The sequence below is a fragment of the Pezoporus wallicus genome, unplaced genomic scaffold, assembly GCF_028554395.1.
Source record: "Pezoporus wallicus isolate ANWC-B61680 ecotype Strahan unplaced genomic scaffold, APGP_CSIRO_Pwel_v1 contig_6472, whole genome shotgun sequence".
NCBI lineage: Eukaryota > Metazoa > Chordata > Aves > Psittaciformes > Psittacidae > Pezoporus > Pezoporus wallicus.
In genome coordinates, this window is record NW_026641049.1 from 99,524 (window position 1) to 121,552 (window position 22,029).

A 22,029-nucleotide genomic window follows, 5' to 3' on the forward strand; every position below is an offset into this window, starting at 1 on the left:
CTGAAAGATAAAAATTTATAATATGCTAATATTTCAAATTCCCAGGCAGCTCAAATTTATTTTTAAAATGAAATCATACATTCATCGTATTACAGAATAGGTTGAGTTAGACCTTTAGTTGCTAAAATTATACAGTTAGTGTGAAGATGCAATATCACTGCAACGGTTTACAGAAGCCATTGAGAAGGTTACAGCTGATAGCCAGAAATGTAGTCACTTAATGAGACTATCCAAAAAATGTTTTGATTCCATCATACTTCAATCTGAAATCACTGTAGGTGAGAAAATCATAGCAAAATTTGTCTCTTTTTTAATTACTTTGCCATTATTTAGTCTAGTCTTTTAAATCTTATTTTTTCCTGTTCTGTTTTATTTTGGGAGTATTAATTAAAATGCTTTCCATCACAGTATGGTGCAAGATAAGAATTTTTACTGTTTACATAAGGTTTGTAAAGATGAGTCAAAAATACAAAACGTTAAACTTTTGAGTCCTTGTTCTTTTCATGATTTTTTTTCAAATTTACAGAAAAAGTAACGTGTAATGTAATTATTCTGTATATTGTTTCATGTTTCGTCTGTGAACCAACTGTGGAAATGTTTAATTTAGATCTTACATACACTTGTAAAGGTGTCTTTACAGATAGTTCAATTAGCGTTTTGTTTATTACTTCTTATTAGTTATTGATAATGAGTACTCCCAAATTTATTAAACTTTAACAGCACAATTACACTAACTGAAAGTTGTCCATAAAACACATTGCCAAGCCATGATCAGGACTGACTGGAATTTGCTATTTTCCATTGTTACAGGCTGATTTAAATTTTCCAGAATTATTAAAATGTCACACACTGTGGAGGAACATGAGTGTGTTAATGAAATGGGCTTATAGTCCCTCTTAGTTTTGTGATTTGGTGCCAACAATTCTGGGTGTTTAATATTCCCCAAAACATCTCAAATCCGTATGATTTGGCTATAAGTCAGTTACTGAAGTGTAGAAGTGTTTGTAGAACTATTCCTTGCCATTCTCCTCCTCCCCAAGTTTGTGATATATGATCTTGTTAAACATTTATTTCCTCCCTACTGACACATACTGAAACTGTAATATCAAAAATTAGAAGTTATTGATGTAAGCACAAATATGTTCTCTCTGGAGATGTTGGTGATTGTTCTTTTGGTTTACAGATATTGCAGTTGCTGCACCATATGGTGGAGAGGGCAAGAGAGGACTTGTCTATATCTACAATGGAAGAGCAAATGGTTTAAATGCAGTCCCATCTCAAATTCTTGAAGGGCAGTGGGCTGCTCGCACTATACCACCCAGTTTTGGGTACTCGCTGAAAGGAGCTACAGATGTGGACAAAAATGGATACCCAGGTCCTTTGCTCTAAATGTCACTTTAGAATAACTTCATAGAAGCCCATCTCTCACTGACAGTGTATTTGAAAAAATGAATTGTAATGTGTAATATTTCTTCCTTATTCCTAGATTTGATTGTTGGAGCCTTTGGTGTTGACACAGCTGTTTTGTATAGGTAAGTATCCCTTTATGCTTTTACATTACATGCAAGCAAAGCTCAATGGCACTCTTGAGTTACAAAAGCAAGCATCATCAAGGGGAGTCTGTAATTGTGCAACTCCACATTCCAAACTGCTGAAGATCAAAAAAGGTTATACTGCTGTTTTCACTGAGTGAATCTACAGTCTACCTAGTATATATCTTTCTCAATAGTTAAGAGATAATATAAATAGGATGTCTTCAAGGCTTTCCAAGTGACAGTTTTCTAGATTCTGACACATTCAGGGTGCTGCTGTTAAACTGCAGTCCTGATACTAGCATCCATACTTGCTCATTTTGGGAAAATAATTTGTCTGGGCTAGAAAGGGATAGAACATCCTCTTAACACAATTGCCTGTGTTCTGCCTCTGATAGTAATGAAAGGACATAGAAAAGTTTCCCGCTTTTCTCTAATCAATGATTATTTGTTATTGCAGTTTCACTAAATATTGTCTTAAGTGTGCATGTGTATATTTCACAATTTGAGGGGGAGGGTGTTTTCTAACGTGGTGTTGAATGCTGTTCAAGAGGATGTTTTCTTTGCAGGGCTAGACCAGTTATTAGAGTAAATGCTGCCCTGGAAGTTAATCCAACCATTCTAAACCCAGAGAACAAAGCCTGTTCGCTGTCAGATGTAAAGGTTTCTTGGTATGCAGGATATCTTTGTTTACCTTTGTGGGGAGGGATGTTTTTGGTGTTTATTTTCATAAACTTTCAATTTTGAAAGGATTCAGGAAATCTAGTTAGCTAATTAAAAAGGGCAATCAAGCATAGATATTTCTGAAAGAACAGACAATAAATACAAAATAAGAACTTGGACAACAGTGGGAGGTCCAACATTCTCCTCAATGGATGCTAGATTGACTACCAAGTTACATCCCACCTGCGGAGACTGCCAATTGGCTGTGTTGAGTAGAATAAGATCTTCTCAAGATGGTAATGGATTAGTCAGCTTTTGTAGTGTTTTTACCCATTAACTTACTTTTTAGATGAGCTCATGGTAAACACATTTGGGAAATGATCTCTGCAAACTGGTTTTGGTTCTTGCTCCTGTACTGTATCCAAACCCACTTTTCCTTTCTAGTGCTAACTTCCTTTTTAACTTGGTATTCCAGTTCCTTCTAGTTTTCAAAAAAAGTAGATGAGGCACATTTGATTTCAGTAATAAACACTCTGCTTCACATGCTATTCCTGCATGTATTAAGATTACAAAGCTTTGCATTGTTGTCTACTTATTAATAGGTTATAGTGTCTTCTCCACTAGTAGAAAATAGCATTTGGGAATGAACTAGAGTCTCAAAAGAGAATACCTTTGAACGGAGAAAAATAATAAAGAATTTTAGAATGAGAGAAAAAGTGCATGAAATTAATATTTTCTTTTCCTCCAAAACAGCTTCAAAGTAAAGTTCTGCTTAAAAGCGGATGGCAAAGGAAAGCTCCCTAATTCACTCAGTAAGTTCTGCTAATTTAAAAACTTTTAAAGTCTTTTTATATCTTGTTTGCAGACATGAGCACTGGTCACTGTTCTTCATTATCGTTGACTACCTTTTACAGCGCCATACTGCCAGTCTGGTAACCATACACATCTATATATACCTTCAGCATGTCTTTTGCTGAAGTTTTGTTGAAGTCAGTGAGATTTGAGCATACCTGAGACTTCAGACATATGTTTAACCACTTGGTGTAACTAGTCTTGGAAAATCCTTTGTATTACAGAATTGAGATCAACTCTTGTTGAGGGGAGTTTTAGAAAAGAATATTCAAGCATGTATATTGTTAGGCCTGAAAAATATGGACAAGCAACAAAGGACTTCTCATATTTCTGTTGAAATCATGACCTTATGATTGATACTGTTAATTTTTTTCATCAGATTTTCTGGATCAGACTTAGGAAAAGATTGTTTTAAACAGGTTTTTAAGTTACTGCTAAGAGATTTTGTAGTGTGGCAGACAGCCTGCTACAATCAGGTTTCGTCTACTGATTCTAAAATAATTTCCTTATTTTCTGTATGGCATGTATAGAGGTGGTATCATCTGGCAAGATTCATATAAATGGCTGTTACATATTTTAAATTTCATTATCTATATCAAATATTCAAAGTAATTAGATTAGCAATACAGTTACATGCTGTAATGTGTTACATACAAGATTGCTTTAAATTTTTTTTTTGGGGGGGGGAAGTTTAACTTGCTCATGCAGTTCTATAGCAACTATAAATGTATCACGGCTCTTCATAGAATAGTTAGGGTTGTAAAGGGCCTTAAGATCATCTAGTTCTAACCCCCCCTGCCATGGGCAGGGATGCCTCACCCTAGACCATGTAGACTCTGCCCAACCTGGCCTTGAATGTTTCTTGTATGTTTCCAGTGTTTAAGGAAAAGGCAGAGACCAGTTTAGGACAACAGTGCCTAATGTAGAGAACTAATGTAGAAACAGATTCTTATATTGAAGGAAGGGGAAGTTTTAAAAGTTCTAAATACTAGGTTTTCATTGTAACTGAAATCAGCATTCAGCTCCATTTCTGATGGGAATCTGTAGTGTTTTTAATTGAATGAAATATCCCTAACCTAACCGCTTTGGATTGGACAGATTTCCAAGTGGAGCTACTGTTGGATAAACTTAAGCAGAAAGGAGCTATAAGGAGAGCTCTGTTTCTCCACAGTAAACAGCCTAGCCACACTAAGAACATGACTATTACCAAGGGGGGGAAAATGAATTGTGAAGAACTCGATGCCTTTTTGAGGGTAAGTAGCCACTTATGTTTTAGGCAAATAATTTTTGGTGCATTGTCTATTACAGAATCCTTGTGTTAGGTGTTTAAAAAAAAAAGAAAAAATAAGTGCTAGAGACACTTCATGCCCCACATAGACTAAAATTACTGAAACTATATGTCTGTCCTGGGTTATCACTTCTGTCTGAGTATGAACAATAGGTATTATTGTGACTAAGGTCCTGGTCACTAAATGGATCAGAAATTCAATTCTGAGCATTGTTATGTACTTCCTGGACAAGTCATCTTGGCACAAAATTATAATTATACTTCCAAGGAATGTGAAAGTCAGCAAGCAGAGGTTGTGTTTTCACTTTGGAGGTAAAGAAAAATATGGATCTTCAACTACAAGGTAAAGATCAGCAAGTAACAAAGGGGACAGAGAAGGTTGAAATAGGAAGCTTGCTTTTTCTCAGTCTTTCTGTTCCCACAAACATGGACAGATGCTAACACAATTAAAAAGTGTAACCCAGTAGAAGAAACACTGGCTGAAATAGCAAAGACATCTGAAAATGTAGCTATCTACTTGCAGCTTAGATTTATCTCTGAGTGCTTATAAATCAAACAAACAATACTTATTTCTTTCTTAAAAAAAACAAACCAAACAAAAAAACCCCAAACCAAAACAAATCTGCAAAACTAATGAAAATACTAGTAATCATTAAGGATTCATGGAGGATAGGTAATACCTTTCTTTGACTGGCCTTGTGAGTGGGGTATATATGGAAATACACCTCCGAGATCATTAGTAAAGTTTTAACACTTTTCCACCTGACATTCTCATAAAGAAAGTAATGACACATGACCTCTATGAAATTATGTTCAATTGAAAGCAGAACCATTTGAAAACTATTATCGATAGGTTTCTGCTCATAGAAGATAGCTTCTGAAGTAAGATCCTGCAATGAGCTCTGGGTCAGTTATTTTCATTCTTCTCATTTTTGAAAATAATGAACCAGAGTTTACAGTTATAAAAATCTGTGACATAAAGCAAAGAGATGGTTTCTAAGATGTCGGAAGGGCAGGATCAATATCTGATAAACAGAATGATTTGAAATGAATATGAAAGTCAGCAACTCCAAGTGCAAGGTAATAATTTCAGGAGGGGAAAAATCACATGTCCAATGGTAAATATCTGTGAGGGATCTTAAAAGCATAGTGAATTTTGTCTGACAGGAAAAAGTGAGATTGTATAGCCCTTTAGGCTCCTCACTGTTACAGTTCTAGGACTTAATACTTCTGTATGCTCCAAGTTTGCGTTTGTAAAACAGGCATGTTACTGCCAAAACTGTCCATCTTCAAAGTTGGCACTGCAGATTTTCCAACAAGAAATTTTCTAGTGTGAAAAGAGCTCAGAAGTTTTAGTGTTGTTTTTGCTTCTTCATTGTTATTACAACATGAACAATAAATAAAAATACTGCTCAGTATTGTTCTTGGGATGACTATTTGTTGCCTATAGGGACTTATGAAGGATATTTTTTGTTGCTGTTTTCTTCACATGTTCTAATTGTAATTCAAATTTTGTTTTCCTCAGGATGAATCTGAATTTAGAGACAAACTAACTCCCATTACTATCTTTATGGAATATCGTCTGGATTACAGAACAGCTGCAGATGCAACAGGATTGCAGCCTATCCTTAACCAGTTCACTCCCGCTAATATGAGCAGACAGGTATAATTCTTCTGTCATCAGTCTGTGATGACAGAACCCAGAACACATTTTCAGCTTTCAATACTAAGGTTCATCTTAGAACTTCTGAAGAATTAAGATACCAAAATATGTATCTAGACTTTAGTCTTTTAATTATGGAAACATTGATGGTTATTGTATGTTTGTCTATTTGTCTTCCTTCTCTCTGTGTCAGGTTTCTTTTTTTTTGAGACAGGACTTCCTTTTCATGCATATAATGAATAGTTTTCTGCAGAAGAGTAGACAGAGTAGTATTAAAGTTGTCAGTCTTGAAGGACTGAAGTATTTCATCCATTGCTCCTACTATGCTGCTCTATGTATATTATATTTATTCCTATAAGTCTCCTACAGTAATAACCATAGTTTTTCTGTTTCTGCCCATTATACAGATTTTTGCACTTGTTTGTAAAGAGGATTGTGGAGATGCAACTCAAATGAACAGATTATTCAGAGGAAACACAATTAATGTCTGTAGACATCAGTCCTACAGTTGTAGTGTGTCAGGATAAGGCACAATACCCCCTTCTATAAGAACTCATTTGTTCTCTTCTGAGACTGAGTTGAAGATATCTTGTAACCAGCTATTTAGAAAATTTTTATTTGGTGGTGAAACAGCATTATTGGAAATGTATGTTAGAACAGATGCAGGAATTCTTACAACAATATGCATTTGATTTTTGCATAGGCACATATTCTGCTGGATTGTGGTGATGATAATGTCTGCAAACCAAAGCTGAAGGTTTCAGTAGAAAGGTAAATACATGAGAAAAATACTACAGGGAAAAAGAACTTCCCTACTTCAATTCTAAACTGCAAGAGCTTGTAATACTTTTGTTAAAATGATGTATTGAAATAAGTAGACCTCCTCAGTGTATACAATCTAAACTCATGTTTATTTGTCTTAAAGAAAACCCATTTTCTGCTTTGTAACCTAATATTTTTAGCGGGTAATACAGGGACAGCACATACCCCCACCCTATCCCCCATTGTAAGTACACAGGATTTATGTGTATGCTTGCTAAGCTGGACATGCATGGCAAGCACAAATCAGTGTTAGCTGCAATTGTGCCACTGAGCTGCAATTGTGCCACTGTTCTGTCATTTAATACTAGACAGACCCACCATGAAGATGTGAACAGGTGTGATTTTATCCAGCAAGGGGTAGAGTAGAGCTGTGTTGTCATATCTTATGAAAAAAATTGTTGGTATTGGTGTATGTTTTATTAAACCTGGAAAAAAGAAACAAATTTCAACTCATAATTCTTTCATAAGTTGTGATATTTTGTGCTTTTTATGCCCCAAAGCCATTCTTAAGTGAATTATCTCTACTCAGTAACATCATCTGGTGGGGTTTTCCATGCCCTTAGTGCAGAGCTGTAGCATATGCGTGTGTATTTAGTACAGTTCACAAATATACTAATTCATGCAAATACTTCAGAAGCATTTTATATCAGTGCAGATACAGTTACATTTCCTTGTAGTTGGTGGAATTAAAATACATTGAACCGATATTCTTTTTGTGTTTGGAAAAAATGTATTACAGAGGTCTTGGGTGTATTCTGTTGTTGAGCCTTCCATCAAAACATTATGAATTTTCTACCTCTGCTAAGTAGGCATGTAATTCAAAATGTACACAGTGATTTAGCTGTTCATAATTGTTTATTCCTTGTTAAAGGAATGTTGGTGGTTTTGTGTTTTACTGTGAACTTTGTACAAAAGATTTTTAAAAAACAGCATGTAATATTTGCTCCGTTTCTGTGATTATACATACTACAGGGTTTTTCTTTTTAAACATAGTGTAGAGCTCTCCTGATATTCCTGAAGCATAGGTACTGCCTCTAGATTTCTCTAATGTCTTGTGCAATTTCAGAATGTCTCTTGTTTCTCTACGTTCAACCAGTTCAATACAGTTGAAAACCTGAACGCACAGTTCATTTTTGCATTTGTTTTGTAGTGATCAGAAGCAGATCTATATTGGTGATGACAATCCCTTGACATTAATTGTCAGTGCCCAGAATCTAGGAGAAGGAGCCTATGAAGCAGAGCTCTTTGTCATTGTTCCACCCCAAGCAGATTTTGTAGGTGTTGTTCGTAACAATGAGGTAAAATTCCAACTGTCTTCTTTGAGTAGTTAGATTTCAGGTGCTGCTATGGAAGTTTGTGGGAGAGGGCCTGTTAGTGGTGGGTTTTATGCTTTGATCCTAAAGTAAAGCACTGAAAAAATGGTAAGGCTCTTCCAAGCCTCAAGGCTGTATAACACCTGGTTGGATGGTTCCAATTTAAGAGCTTACTGCTAACAACAAATGATATTCATCTGTGTGTTGGAGCTTGACACACCAAGTTTATCTGCTTCAACACTTTGTTTGAATTGTACCCTTAATTAAATTTAGATTTAGCATCTCATGCTAGATAAAGAACTAGGCACCTGTGAGGCAAAAAGTGAAAGTATGTTTCCTAATTTTCCCTTGTATTAGAAAATGTCTGTATAAGTTCTCTTTCTCTGAATACACATGGGTATAGTCCAAATTTTGGTTTAGCCCATTACAGATATACAGAAGTAATATATTTTCAGATTTTCTTTGTTATTGTTTTTATTTGATTTAATCTGTGATGAATCAATATCACGTTGCAGAATCTTAGGGGGAAAACTTTTTTTGCCCTATATCAAAAGATTCCAACTTTGATCTACAACCACATCCTTCATACATGTTGGACCATGCCTTGCTTTGATTCTCCAGTTTGCCTCTGCTATTCTAAGTGCTTTGTGATGTGGCTTTGTTCAAAATCTGATAGCTCCTCTTAAGACATCTTTTTGAGTAAGCTAGTAAGAATTCATGTTATTTTGCATTTGAATCTTTATTTTCTTATGCAGAGTTTGCATGATTGCCAGAGTTTCTTCATATAGGTTTTAAAGAATCATATGGAGAAATGCTTTAGGTCACAAAAATCATCAGTGATACCCAGTGTAGGAGTATTGAATTTCTCTTTTTATAACCTTGGAAAGAGCATCTATCTTACATTAAAAATATCTGTCTCCATGGAGACTTTCATACTTCGGTTTTATTTAATTTTAGTGCTTGACTGTGTTAGGGCTGAGAAATTATATTAAAATTAACACAGCATATCTAGAACTTTTCTCCAGACTTTCATCCAGGTATCCAGATGTAAAGAATGCCATTCTTTTTTCTGCTTTACTGCAGGCTTTAGCAAGACTGTCTTGTGCATTTAAAACAGAGAATCAAACTCGCATGGTAGTTTGTGACCTGGGAAATCCCATGAAAGCAGGAATTAAGGTAAGGTTTGGTCCAAGAGGTGTCTGTTATCTCAAGCAGTACAGTCAGCATTTTTCTTAATCACTGTAGTGTCTGGGCAGGATTTTTACTCACAGGAATTTAAGATTAGATGTAGCTGACATTTAGCTACCCACATGTTTGGTTAGTTCAGTGATAATTTGTTTTAGCTTTTTGGCTAAATTAAAGCCTGAAAGGCGTGTTCATGAGTCATATCATAACTCAAAAGGAGTAGTTAATTAAATAGTGGAATTAATGAATGCTGGTGCCTCTTTAGTTTGTCTTTAGATTTATTTCTGGTGTCTCTTCAGTTTGTCCTTAGATTTATTGGATATGTATTTTTAGTATATAACAAAGAGCTAGCTCATAACACACCTTTTTTTTTAGTGTAAACCTAATAATGCTTCTCTCTTCTGCCTTGTTTTGTGGCTTAAGAGAGAGTTTTGTCTAGTTGAGACCTCTGCACTTCCACCAAATGTAGCTGGAATTTGAAGAATTAAATAAATATTAGTGGGACCTAGCAGATATTAAGATGATGTTATGCAATAAGTCTTATTTTCCGAGGAAATAATGTGAAGATCAGTCATGATTATAAACAGTTTGAAGGTGCTTTTCTTTCATGAGACATTTTTAATAGATGAATAAATGTTATTCCCAAAGTCTTTAAAATACATCAAGCTGAACAGTACATATGTTGAAGTAACTATCATCACTGACATAGAACAAACTTTGGGAACTGAATTTCAAATCATTACTGTGCCCTCTTCTTCAGGCTACAGTGCTTTTTGCAACACATAGGGAGACTCAGTTTTGTGTAGAAATGGCTTAAGTAAGGGGGGTGAGCATGATTGTAAATATTACATTTCTGTTTTGTGGTAGTGATGCACTGGCTGAAATCTAAAGAGGACCATACATTTCTAATCTTGATGAAGTGGACAAGTTTTATTTGCCAGTTCTCTGTGTGTGCTCTCTTATGACTACAAGCCTCAAGCAATTTTGTTGTAGTATATTAAGTATATATAAATATATATATATATAAATATATATTTTTTGTTGTTGTATTAAGAAGCTTTTATCATGTATTTTATCATGCTTCCACTGAGCCATGGTGATTTTATTTCTAAAGCTATTAGCTGGCCTGCGTTTCAGTGTGCACCAGCAGTCTGAAATGGATACCTCTGTGAAGTTTGACTTGCAAATTCGAAGGTATGGAAATCTGGGAGTATGTACCTCACCTGGTAGAAAACATGCTAAGTAAATACACTTTGAACTAAGTAGATACTCTGGACTAATTCTCTGGTCTTTGCTTCATACTAGCTTAAAAAATAAACACACCCTTTAGATGAATTTTGTGTTCTAAAATAGAGGAGAAAATGTAAGAAAAGGTAATTTTCTGCTGGAATGTAATTTATTTTGCTTACAGCTTTTAGACAGGTCATGGCACAAGTGAAATACTAATAATGAGGAACAAAACCATTTTAAAATACCCTGTATTTTTCTACCTGCATATCATTGTCGTCTGACATTTGTGCAGTGCCACAGAATGACTGTGCCTTTGGGTTTCTAGCCCTGTTTTAAAATTGATGTTTGAATTCCTTCTGAAGTAAAGCCAGAATTTCAAATTTTATGTATTTTAAGGATGAGAGGTATAAGCCTTTCAGAAAAGGCAATATATGTTGGTTGTTCCCCCCATGGTTGAAAAAGGTTTTGGTGTTTGGTTGTTTTTCTTGTGTTTTTTTTTTTGTTGTTGTTTTTTGTTGTTGTTTTATGTTTTCTGTTGTTTTTTGTGTTTGTTTGGGATTTTTTTATCTTCTTATCACTTAAGGGCTGCTTCTTTTATTTATTTTTTTTCCTAGTGAATAAATTATTCTCATCCACATTTGGCTACAAGGATTAAATAAGTTTAAACTTACCATTCCACTTTAATGATACAGTGATTCATACTGATCAAAGGCCTTGGCAGCATTAAATATCTCTTTGATCTCACATTGCTGTGTGTTCAAATTTTTTCCCCTCTTCTCCATCAGCTAGTAAGCTGTGCCAGTGCACATATTGGTATTTACAGGTCAGGAAGAAAACACAGTTGCATGTATTTGTTGATTACAGTGGCAGTGAAGAATAGATCTTCTATCTTTCTAAAGGAAACTGGTTAAAATGACAGAATAATCATATGTGTCTAAGGAGATCAGGATTCTGTTCCCAGCTCCACTTTGAGGAGAATAGGTGTTCCCTGTATTTCTTTTTCTCTGTTTACAAAGAAAGTCCAAAGAAATTTTATGTATGAATGACTCTGTGTGCCTTGATATCTGTCATCTCTTGGTGCATCTCAAGTGTAGGAATCAGATGTAAACTGGTTTAAACACTGTAAAGAGGGGTAATCAAAAGTAGCCCTAGTGTGTTTTTCTGTCCTGGGACTAGTTTGAGGCCAAAAAGTCTCTGAGCAAAACACATGTCGTAACTGTGGAATTTAGGGCTCTGCTAGCTATAGAGATGCTGTTATCCCACAGCACTGGCATTTGAATTTTTTTACATGTGGCAGTCTAAGGATGGAGTCAGCATGAGCTCTTTGTCCTTTATTAACTTCTGTCCGCTCGCTGAGTAACCTCCAAACTGTGCTGAGGGTGGGACTGTCAGGCATTTAAGTGAGAATTTGCTGGAATCTGCTTCTTAGTTTTTAGTAATTGTGCTTTCCTATAGTGGATGAAGAGATATGGTGTTCACGCAGTTGTTTTAAGGTTTGGGAGTTTTAAATACTTAGCTTATTTCATTTCAGTGATTAACTTTTATTTTCTCTGCAGTTCCAACCTGTATGATAATCTAAGTCCAGTAGCATTCTATCAGGCTGACCTTGCAATTTTAGCAGCTGTTGAAATTAGAGGGTAAGCATTGATACTGTTTTAATAATTGTCTCCCTCAGATAAGTTTTGTATGTTTGCATCTTTATATCTAATTAACTTTCTTTCACATCTGTGTAAGTTTTAAAGAAGCCTTAGGGAATTTGTAAAGAAATTATGTTTTTCTCTATCCACCTGTTGAACTTTCAGATCATAAATAATTCTAAATAATTACAAAATGAATTCCAAAAAGGAGTGTTGTGCCTCTTTCACCAGAGGTTTCTTTAGGAGAAGAAATAAAAATTGCCCCTCGTTTTCGCAGTTGCACACTTTTCTCAAGGTCACTTTCCTCCTCTGTGAACTGACTCTGTTTTCATCCAAAAAACCTCTAAAATCCTTTTTAGAACCAAAGTTGAAAATCCTGTTGAAGATAAGTTTGCAATGCTCTCAGCTTCATCAATCTGAAGTATAATATTAATATTGTATTATTATACATTCATTACTGTGGTCTAATTTTGTTACTTTTTGAGAAGTGTGGGTTGGCACAACTGAAAACCATTACTGCTAGCTTCACTGTTTTCACTGCATGCTGAATTAGTCATCACTGTACTGATAAGTCTCTGCATCATCAATATTTCCATTATCTAAGTATTGCACACTTTGTAGTTTTTGGATGACTTGTATATATCAATTCTGTTAATGGTTTACTAGATTCTGTAGGATGAATCCAAAGTTTAGGGCAGGAAAAAAAAAGATCTGAATAGAAGGCTCATGTTTTCATGTGCTGAAGAAAACTGAACATTTAATATAAAGGCCACTCGATCTTTCTGTTTTTTCATGCAGAGGAAGAAAAATTGGAGATCGTATTTTAAGCATGTTAATTTTCTAGTGAGATTTTCTAGTGAATTATGTTCATCATTTATACTTTATAATAATGACTTGTTTGCTCTGCTGTTTAGTGTATCGTCTCCTGATCACATATTCCTTCCTGTTGCAAATTGGCAGCCGAAAGAGAATCCAGAAACAGAAGATGATATTGGGCCTCTAGTGCAGCATATCTATGAGGTGTGCAGTTACTACTCATTTCAATTTCACAGTTCTGTGTTAAATTAAATCTTTTTGGTGTAGCTTTTCTCTGGAGTAAATTACAATTTTTTTTCTTCAATTTGTTCTTGCATGGAAACAAAGATTTAATTTTTTTAATGCTGGGTCAATAACTGGTGTCTGCAAGAAGGGTTGCAGTGCTTGCAGCAGCCAAATAGAAAAGGCTGATTTTTTTTTTTTACATCATTACACATCCTTTACTTCCTAGCCCTTTACTTCCTTTCAAAAAATCTAGATAAAACTTTTGAAGTAACTTAGTAACTTATACTGTAAATTATTCAGTATTCTCATTGATATTCCAACTGTTCTGAAATATTATTGTAAATTCTTTTGCCTTGAAAAAATTTAAGTATTTAAAAGTTCCTTAAAAGAATGATCACAGCCTTAATCTAGATTCTTTAATTAAGCAAAATTTACTGAGAAAGCTGTGTGAATAAGAATAGTTAAAAGTTGTTCTAAAACTTAGAAGACCATTTATCTAATGAAATTTAAGGGTGTATGTATCTGTGCTCGGAGTCTCTTGGCTAAGACACATACAGTAGCTGAGATTTGTGCAACAGACTTCCAAAAAAACCTAATTCCATATGGCTTTTCTTCAAAGTATTTTTTACTGAATACAGAAGTCATTTTATGTTTTGCCTGTTGGGGGACTGAAGTTTAGCTACCATTTTCAGGTCAAGTTGATGCTATTCCCATAAGTAGCTGGGGAAAGGTTAGTGGCCTTATCATTTAAAATAAGAAGTACGTGCACAAAGAAGGCAGCATTCAGTTTTTAGTTTATATCTGTTACCTTTATTTTCATAATCAGCTAAGAAACAATGGTCCAAGTGCATTCAGCAAGGTGATGATGACTCTGCAGTGGCCTTACAAATACAAAAACTACACACTGTTGTATATCGTTCAGTATGAAATTGATGGTCCCATGAACTGCACTTCTGATATGGAAATCAATCCATTAAAAATTAAGGTAAGTAGGACTTTCCTTTTGAAGTATATTTGTTTTAAAACCACACTCAAAATACCCAAATCCCTGAGAATATCTAACACTATCTGGGTTAAGTTTTCATCTGTTGCTAAGGAATGAGACTGCACTGTTTGATAGCACTTGTCAATGTATATAGCAGGTGAAATAAAAAATAGACAATAGATTGTCAACCCCAAAATAAATTTGTCTTGTTTTTTTTTCTCTTGAGGACTGTATGGTATGAGCTCTAAATGCAAAGCAGTGGAATTATATTGAATGTGGTCATGAACAAAAACATGCCAGATGCTTCTGTGCTGTTTATGTAAATATTCTGGGGTTTATTTTTTGGAAGAAAATGGCACATTTTTTTTTATTACTAGTTCTTTTATCTAGGCCCTCACCCAAATGCCACACAGGTCAATACAGGTGTTTCACTTTTTCCAGTTCCTCCTGGACCTGTGTATGTCTGGACATGTGTACATGTGTACAGGGGTATATGGTACATCAGTACCATACTAGTGCTATTTTTTCAGAGTAAAAGCCAGAAATGTTGAGGAAGAATCTTTAACATATTGCAAAGTTAAATTATTTATTGCAGTCGAGGAGTATTTGTTTTCTATACATGACAAAGGTTTGAGGTGAAAAATAATTAAGATACTCAAGGCTCTGTGTTAGTTCTTAACAGAAATTTGCATCAGTGGTCTAATAAAGGCAGGAGTAACATTTTAATCACAGCAGTAGGTAAAGTCAGAGTCTGAAGAATAGCTAGGTTAGGAAGAGAGAAACTGGATTAATTATGTATTTTCTTCACGTTGATTTAGGATTCTTCAAGTGTATCTAAATGTAAGAATTATTTATTGGTTTTCCTTCATGTATCCTAGATTTCTGCTTCTAAAGATGGTGATAAGAATGAAACAATTAGCAGGGAAGATAATCGCCATCATCGTATCAGTCGAAGGGATATAGCTGCCATTGAAGGAGACGTGCATACTTTGGTAAGCTCTCAGCATTGATATGTTGATAATACTTTTAGGTTTTTTTAAAATGAAGGTGAAGATGAAAGTTCCATGGGATGAAGAGTAATTTCAAAAAAATCCATGTCCTCCATTTAAACGGTTACCAGACAAAAAAGTCATATGCTCTTGAGCTGTTGGTTGGGTTTTCCCCCAGTATGCATCAGTTTTCCTTGGGGTAGTCAGCCAGTGAGACATATGACTATGATTTTGTGCTGTTATGTTTCCAAGTCCTGAAAAACAAAGGTCAAGTTGGGCACTTCATTCAGAATCAGTGACTAATTCACAGACTAATATCCAGTATTCATAATAACTTCACTGTATTGTACTTACACTGGCAAATGTACTTTCACTGTACAGTGCTTTTATCTATAATATAGCTAAAATCACAGTTATAAAATGAAGCCTTCTTTTGATCTGTTTTCTTCATAAAACTCATGGTTTAACATCAGTATTATCTGATGGATTTTAATGGAAATGTGGTTGAGAAAGGCCAGTTGAACTTGTGTAGTCCTAAGTATGGCTTACAGATCAGGGCAGTCAGTTAATTTTGAAGACTTCCATTGAATGCAACAAAGCATATTTTGTTGGCACCAAGTGCAGATAATTGCCATAAGTTTTCCTGTCAAAAACTATATGGAGGATGGTAATGTGAACTGATCAGAAACTGCCCCCCACACCCTCCGACTTTTTTTGCTATGTACATAGATAAAGTATATACCTTAAAGCCACTTCCAGCTGTTTCATGTTTGGGATCCAAGTGGCTCATGTAATAATTTTCTGAATGTAAACTTTTGGGAGACTGTAAGTAATTATTCAATATTAGGGGTTATTAAATACATTTGATTTGTTTCTAGTGCTTTGCCAGGAAAAGAGGCCAAAAAATTGTCTATAGTAAGGTAATGGCATTAATGACTTTTCAAATATTTTCATGTTCAGAATATCCTTCCTTATTTTTATATGCAGGGTTGTGGAACTGCTGATTGTTTAAAGATAGTCTGTCAAGTTGGCCACCTGGAAAGGGGAAAGAGTGCAATATTGTATTTAAAATCACGCCTTTGGACCCAAACTTTCATGAATGTGAGTGACTGAATATTCTGTCTCTGCTTCTGAAACATAAAAAGTGATTTTTTTTTTTTTATCCACGTGATACTAATTTTGTATTTTCTTACACAGAAAGAAAATCAGAATCACTCCTATTCTCTCAAATCTTCTGCTTCTTTCAATGTTATAGAATTTCCTTATAAGAACCTTTCCTTTGAAGATATCCACAATTCTACAGTAGTAAGTCATTTACATCCAGCTTGAGTTACCACACATAATTACTTTGAAATGAATACAAAACCAGTGATGATTGAGTAACTTTCTGTGGATTGGTATAATGATAATTTTGTCAAATATTTGACTCATATATTAATTTCAGTTATACACATACAGTTGAGGGCAAAGCAAAACTTTTTGCCCTAAACCAAGAGTTGACAATAATTGTAGCTTTAAAGACTTAAAATGAAAAACGGGATGAACTGTCCTAATGTTCTTGTTAATACCATTATTGTTAGTGAAATATTTTACTTGAAAATTGTCTTCTACTGTATTAGCATTTAAAGCTTGAATAATGGACCTTTATTATATATATGAAGTACTATGTGAATGTGGAACAAAAGGACCATCTGAAACCCTGGAGGGTTTCATAGAGACATGAAAGAGAATATGTCATATTTAAGTATTATTAAATGATTAATAAATATTAAATATATTGAAGTATACCAGACTGAAACTGCATGAATGAAGTTGGCTTGTCACTGCTGTGCAAAGTGTGATTTATTGTGATTTTCTATTAGGTTACTACAAACATTACATGGGGCATTCAACCACAGCCTATGCCTGTGCCAGTGTGGGTTATAATTTTGGCTGTCCTAGCAGGATTATTGCTCTTGGCTGTTCTAGTATTTGTTATGTACAGGGTAAGTACCATATTTGGGGATTTGTATTGTTTTCTTTTCCCTACTAGGGATGTGTTCCTTCAAATAGTACCAGCAGCTTACCGAAACACCTTGGTCCCTTAATCAGCTGAATCAGTTACATTTCTTTGGAGGCCAAGAAAAACGAAAAAGAGAGTGGGGGTGGGGTGGGTGGGAAATCAAATATCTAATAAAATCTGATTATGAAAGAGAAAGGATGTGTGTATGTTTGAAAAACACAGCACAGTTTTCTTTATTGTTCTCTGAATCACAGATGGGCTTTTTCAAACGTGTGAGACCACCTCAGGAAGAACAAGAAAGAGAACAACTGCAACCACATGAGAACGGGGAAGGAACATCAGAAGCTTAAGCAGAGTTTTATCTGTAAGACATTCTGAATTTTTTAAATGCCTACATCTTGGTTATGGACATTGCTTTTCCCCCCAAAGAAAAAAACACTCATGACTGCAAAGTTGCTGGTCTTGGAATGTATCAGCATGTACAAAATAGGAGCAATATATTTAAATCCTCCTTTTTGTATTACTTATGTTCATACATGTGACTAATGCATCTGCACTGATTTTTGTGTGAAAAAAATTAAAATAATATGTAGTGCTATAATTTTGCTTACTGGGACGTAGGAGACATCATCTTTTTTGATTCACTGACCAACTTTACATGAATTGCTACACAGATTCTGTGTTTGCTCTTGAAGCCAACAGCTCCCATAGATACTTGATGGATTACACACATTTTGATTGATTTTTGTTGGTGTATACTACATTTCCTAGCTCTTGAAAGGTAGTTGCACAAAAAAATGAGTATAGCTTGTTTTACAAAACTGAAGAATATTCTTTGACCATTAACTCTGCTTATTTTTTTCCTCCTGCTCAAAAAAATATCCAGTGCTTATTCCTTTGAGCTTATTCGGTGTAATCAATCACATCTGCATGCCTGTTCCTCTTCTGGCTCAGTCTTGTGGTTTCCCTCTAGACTTTACAAATAGTTGTTCTCCAGGTCCTAGGTCTCTTACAGGAGGGACTGAGCTTACAGAAACAGAAGTGAGCCATAGAAAGCTGGGGATGATGTACTTTCTATGAGATCTAGTGAAAAGATTCAGGGCAAGATACAAAGACTGCTGTGCTTTTCCACAGAGAAGGGTACAGGTGTTCCACAGAATTACTGGTAGCAATTAATTCAGATACTGCCAGGGACAAGATATTGGACTGTGGCTTCCAACAGATGTGTCTGATGAGAAAACTCATAGCCTTTATATTCAAGGATAAACCTCCACAGGGTTGAAAGCTAAGTTTGTATATTACTCAGGTTGAATTTCAGTTTCTCCAAAACAATGGAAGGAATACTTTGTGACAGGTTACCTGATGCACAGTAAGAAACTTGTTATTAATTTTCACAGCCTGTGGTTGACCATGTCCAAGTGCAGGATGGAGTAATACAGGGACTGTTTAAATTAGAGTATCTGCCAGCCAAACATAACTAGATTACATCAGTACTTCCGCTACTGTCAGGCCTGCCTTGCCACCTGCCCTGAGAGACCAGTGAGCTTGACAAATGAAGTCTGTATGTAGCTGGCAATGCAGGAGGGTTTGTTTGTAAAGAGACTGTTAATTTGCCTTGTTTTATTTTGTTTTTTCAGTGTTTCTCTCATAGTATGCTTCATTGCACAAGACGCATCTCATTGCACAAGACATTTCATTATGTCAATACATTTCATTACCATAAAAGATACTAAATATTTTCTTTAACTGTTTGTTTTTTAAACCTACCAAAAATTCAGTGGTTTAAAGCACGTGTTTGTTATTCTTAGCTTGGTGTGGCAAAATTGAGCTTCTTATATTTAAGAGAGAATAGAACAACATTGTCTTTATACATTTCAGTAGACATGTAGTTGCAAATTGGGAGGTGGTTTGGCTTGCAAACATGCGTAGCTGTGTTACACAGACCTGAGAGTGGACATACCTAAACTATTACAAAGGTGCCTTATATGAGATTTGTTTACTCTCTATTCCAAAAACGGAATAAATTACATTATGAACTCCCTGTATGCAGCCACATATAAAAACAAAGACTTCTACTGTAATTATACCAGTGAGATTTCTATGTAGACAAACTCTTCAAACAACAAAACCTCTGCTTTGGTTTGGGTTTTTATCTAGGGTTTTCTGTTCAAAGCTGCATCTCTCCCATAAATACTGCAATACCCAATAAATCCAGAATTATCTGAAGAGTTTGATTCAACTCCCATTTCTGCATCCTTTCCAAAATTTACAATCTGCACATGGCTTTCGTTGTCAAGTTCGTTCTTACTGAACTGTGATGGCATTTTAGTCATTAAGAGAGACAGAACAAAGTTGGGGGCAGGGAGCAGTTACATATATCAGATATAGGCTTGAATATTTACCCTTTTACATGTTTTTGTTTTAGACAATTCGTTTATATATAATTAGTTTATATGAGAGGATATAGGGCATAATTCTGCCTTCACTGAATTTTCAAGGTCTTCAGTGTGGGGAACTTTATTTTTGTCTTATAAAATAACTTATTGTCACTAGTAATATAGTAAAGAATCAGGAGTCAGGCTTTGATCCTGGTCTCAAGATGTGATTATAAAACAGAACTTCAGTTATTTATGCAGGCTTCTAGTTCACACACTTTGAACTGATTATCTATATGTAAGGAGATTGTTTTTACCAAGTCTTAGTAGGTTAAAAGGTTTAAGAGACTGTCAGACAGATTACAGCTCTAATTCTTACATGTGTGCTTTCATTACATGTACACACTGTGGTGACTTGAAACTCATTAGGCTACTTGCATGTCTAAGCATTATAAGGAGATGAAAATAAATTTAAAAAAGCACAGTCGAGATCTCTTCAGCTTACATGAAAGGCACCCATAGCATTGTTACTGTCAGCGCTAGCTGCATCTTAATTTTACTGTGGCAACTGGAAACTCATTTTGATGATTTTCAGGATAAAAAGGTACATTTTATTGGTACAACTGCTGTAGCTATGGAAAGATTCTTCCATTTACTTAAGCTATATAAAGTAAGACTTATTTAAATGATTTTTATTTCCTTGCATTCTACTGGAGAATGAAAGCAAATAGTTGCTTCTCCATGTTCTCTAATTTCCAGTTTGGTTAAAAGCCAACAAAACAAAACAGTACCATATGTAAATGGTAACGCAGGTTACTTAGCGAACATGAATATAACACATCAAATTCAGTTTAAAGTACCATTTCTGTCAGGAAGGTTCTGTACAAGACATGTTCCTGAATGGGGGTTCAGAAAGTATTTGATCTCATGTTCTAGATTCAGCAGTAAGATTGTAGAATATATATGTACTTGTGTCAATATAAATTTCATGTTGACATACTGACACTGATGTATTTTTACAGCAAGTATTGTAGAATGATGTTAAAACTTTTAAAGAAACTTTTAGAAATTTATTTTGAAATTAAATTAATGCCCTTGAGTCAGAAATTATGGGCGTAAGATGCATACTGCAAGTATTGAAGAATTACAAGTACAGTAACAGAAAACTAGTCCTCTTGAGAGTTATGTTTCAGCACCATTACTTTTTATTATATAAATTCAACAGCTATGTAATTATTTAGACAATGAAAACATTTTAAGAGATATATCTTTTACAATGAATTATGAAATTCTCTAAGTACTCCAGTTTGCCATTACTGTAGCATCTCATGATCACTATTAAAAAGTTATTTCTATTACAAAAGGCGTATTATCTAATACTAAATTTGACTGACAATATTTAGAAAACATAAAATAAGGAACCTAATTTATAGGTTTACATTTCTTTCCATAAACTACACATTTTGGAGATAGCTTTTGTTTAAGAGTGACTGCAAAGTCAAATATAGGATACATTTATCAGCAGAAGTTGAAATTTTTGAAGAAATGTTCACAGATATCAGTATCAAGTTTATCATTTTATTTGTCCCATTTTTTCTGTTTTAAATTTTTATTTACACATTGATCTTTGATTCACTTAATGCTTGTGAAAACTTTAAGAAAGTTTTATATGCTCGCTCTTTATAAAGCATTTTTTTCCAAGCAAAGACTTTTAATATTTAGTTATTTCTAAACTTTGATGCTTACATAATCTTTATGGTAAACTCTCACAGGTATTTTGAAAATATGTCAACTATAATCAGAATGTTCTTGGTGATCCTAAAGATTCATGTTGCACTTAGCAAACCCAATTGTTGCAAAAATCTGTTGGTTACCCTGGCAAAGGCCCTGCAGTGTTTATTCCTACACTGTCACCAGTAGTCACAAAGCAGCATTACCCTGGTGAAAATCTAGTCAGTTTTTGTCTCTGGTCCAGACTAAAGACCTATTCCAGAGTCTAATGAAGTCATAGAAAACCTGACATGCAATGCATCTTGCTTTGAATGTGACCCTTTGTATTCAGGGCTGCTGGCTTTTAATGCTGAAAAAATGATAGGATTTTATAAAAGGAAAATGAAAATACAAAAATTGGCAGACCATGGAAGAGCCTTACAGCTTGTCTATTTCAGAGATGGAAAGAACCTGTTAGTTCTCTGTTGGCTGTGGCCTCCTGTCACAAACAAATCCCACAGTTCCTATCATGATTAGAAGCTGAGCTGTAATAACTCTCATTGCCTTGAATGGGATCATTGGTACTGAATTTTAGCTTCTAATTCCCAAGTGCAATATAACATGATCAGATCTAGTTCACTGCCTAGTAGTCTGCTTATTTTTCTTTGCCTAAGAACAAGGAATATAGCATTTGTTGATTTCCAAGCATCAGTATTTTTAAGGACACTAACAAAACCAGTGT

The 22,029-nt window shown here is 34.9% G+C and overlaps 1 protein-coding gene across 1 annotated transcript in view; it reads left to right on the forward strand.

Annotated features, from left to right (window-relative positions):
- The window catches only part of ITGAV (integrin subunit alpha V), a 47,253-nt gene extending 25,557 nt beyond the window's left edge, over window positions 1-21,696 (forward strand). The window contains exons 13-30 of the mRNA XM_057421918.1: window positions 1,184-1,375; window positions 1,487-1,532; window positions 2,102-2,203; window positions 2,949-3,007; window positions 4,146-4,300; window positions 5,861-5,998; window positions 6,702-6,769; window positions 7,971-8,118; window positions 9,217-9,309; window positions 10,433-10,512; window positions 12,105-12,185; window positions 13,100-13,205; window positions 14,053-14,211; window positions 15,090-15,203; window positions 16,188-16,301; window positions 16,398-16,505; window positions 17,063-17,185; window positions 17,457-21,696. Of these exons, the coding sequence (XP_057277901.1) occupies window positions 1,184-1,375; window positions 1,487-1,532; window positions 2,102-2,203; window positions 2,949-3,007; window positions 4,146-4,300; window positions 5,861-5,998; window positions 6,702-6,769; window positions 7,971-8,118; window positions 9,217-9,309; window positions 10,433-10,512; window positions 12,105-12,185; window positions 13,100-13,205; window positions 14,053-14,211; window positions 15,090-15,203; window positions 16,188-16,301; window positions 16,398-16,505; window positions 17,063-17,185; window positions 17,457-17,552 (1,982 nt within the window). The 3' untranslated portion in view covers window positions 17,553-21,696. The remainder of the gene's footprint in view (window positions 1-1,183; window positions 1,376-1,486; window positions 1,533-2,101; window positions 2,204-2,948; window positions 3,008-4,145; window positions 4,301-5,860; window positions 5,999-6,701; window positions 6,770-7,970; window positions 8,119-9,216; window positions 9,310-10,432; window positions 10,513-12,104; window positions 12,186-13,099; window positions 13,206-14,052; window positions 14,212-15,089; window positions 15,204-16,187; window positions 16,302-16,397; window positions 16,506-17,062; window positions 17,186-17,456) is intronic.
- The last annotated feature ends 333 nt before the right edge of the window (window positions 21,697-22,029 follow it).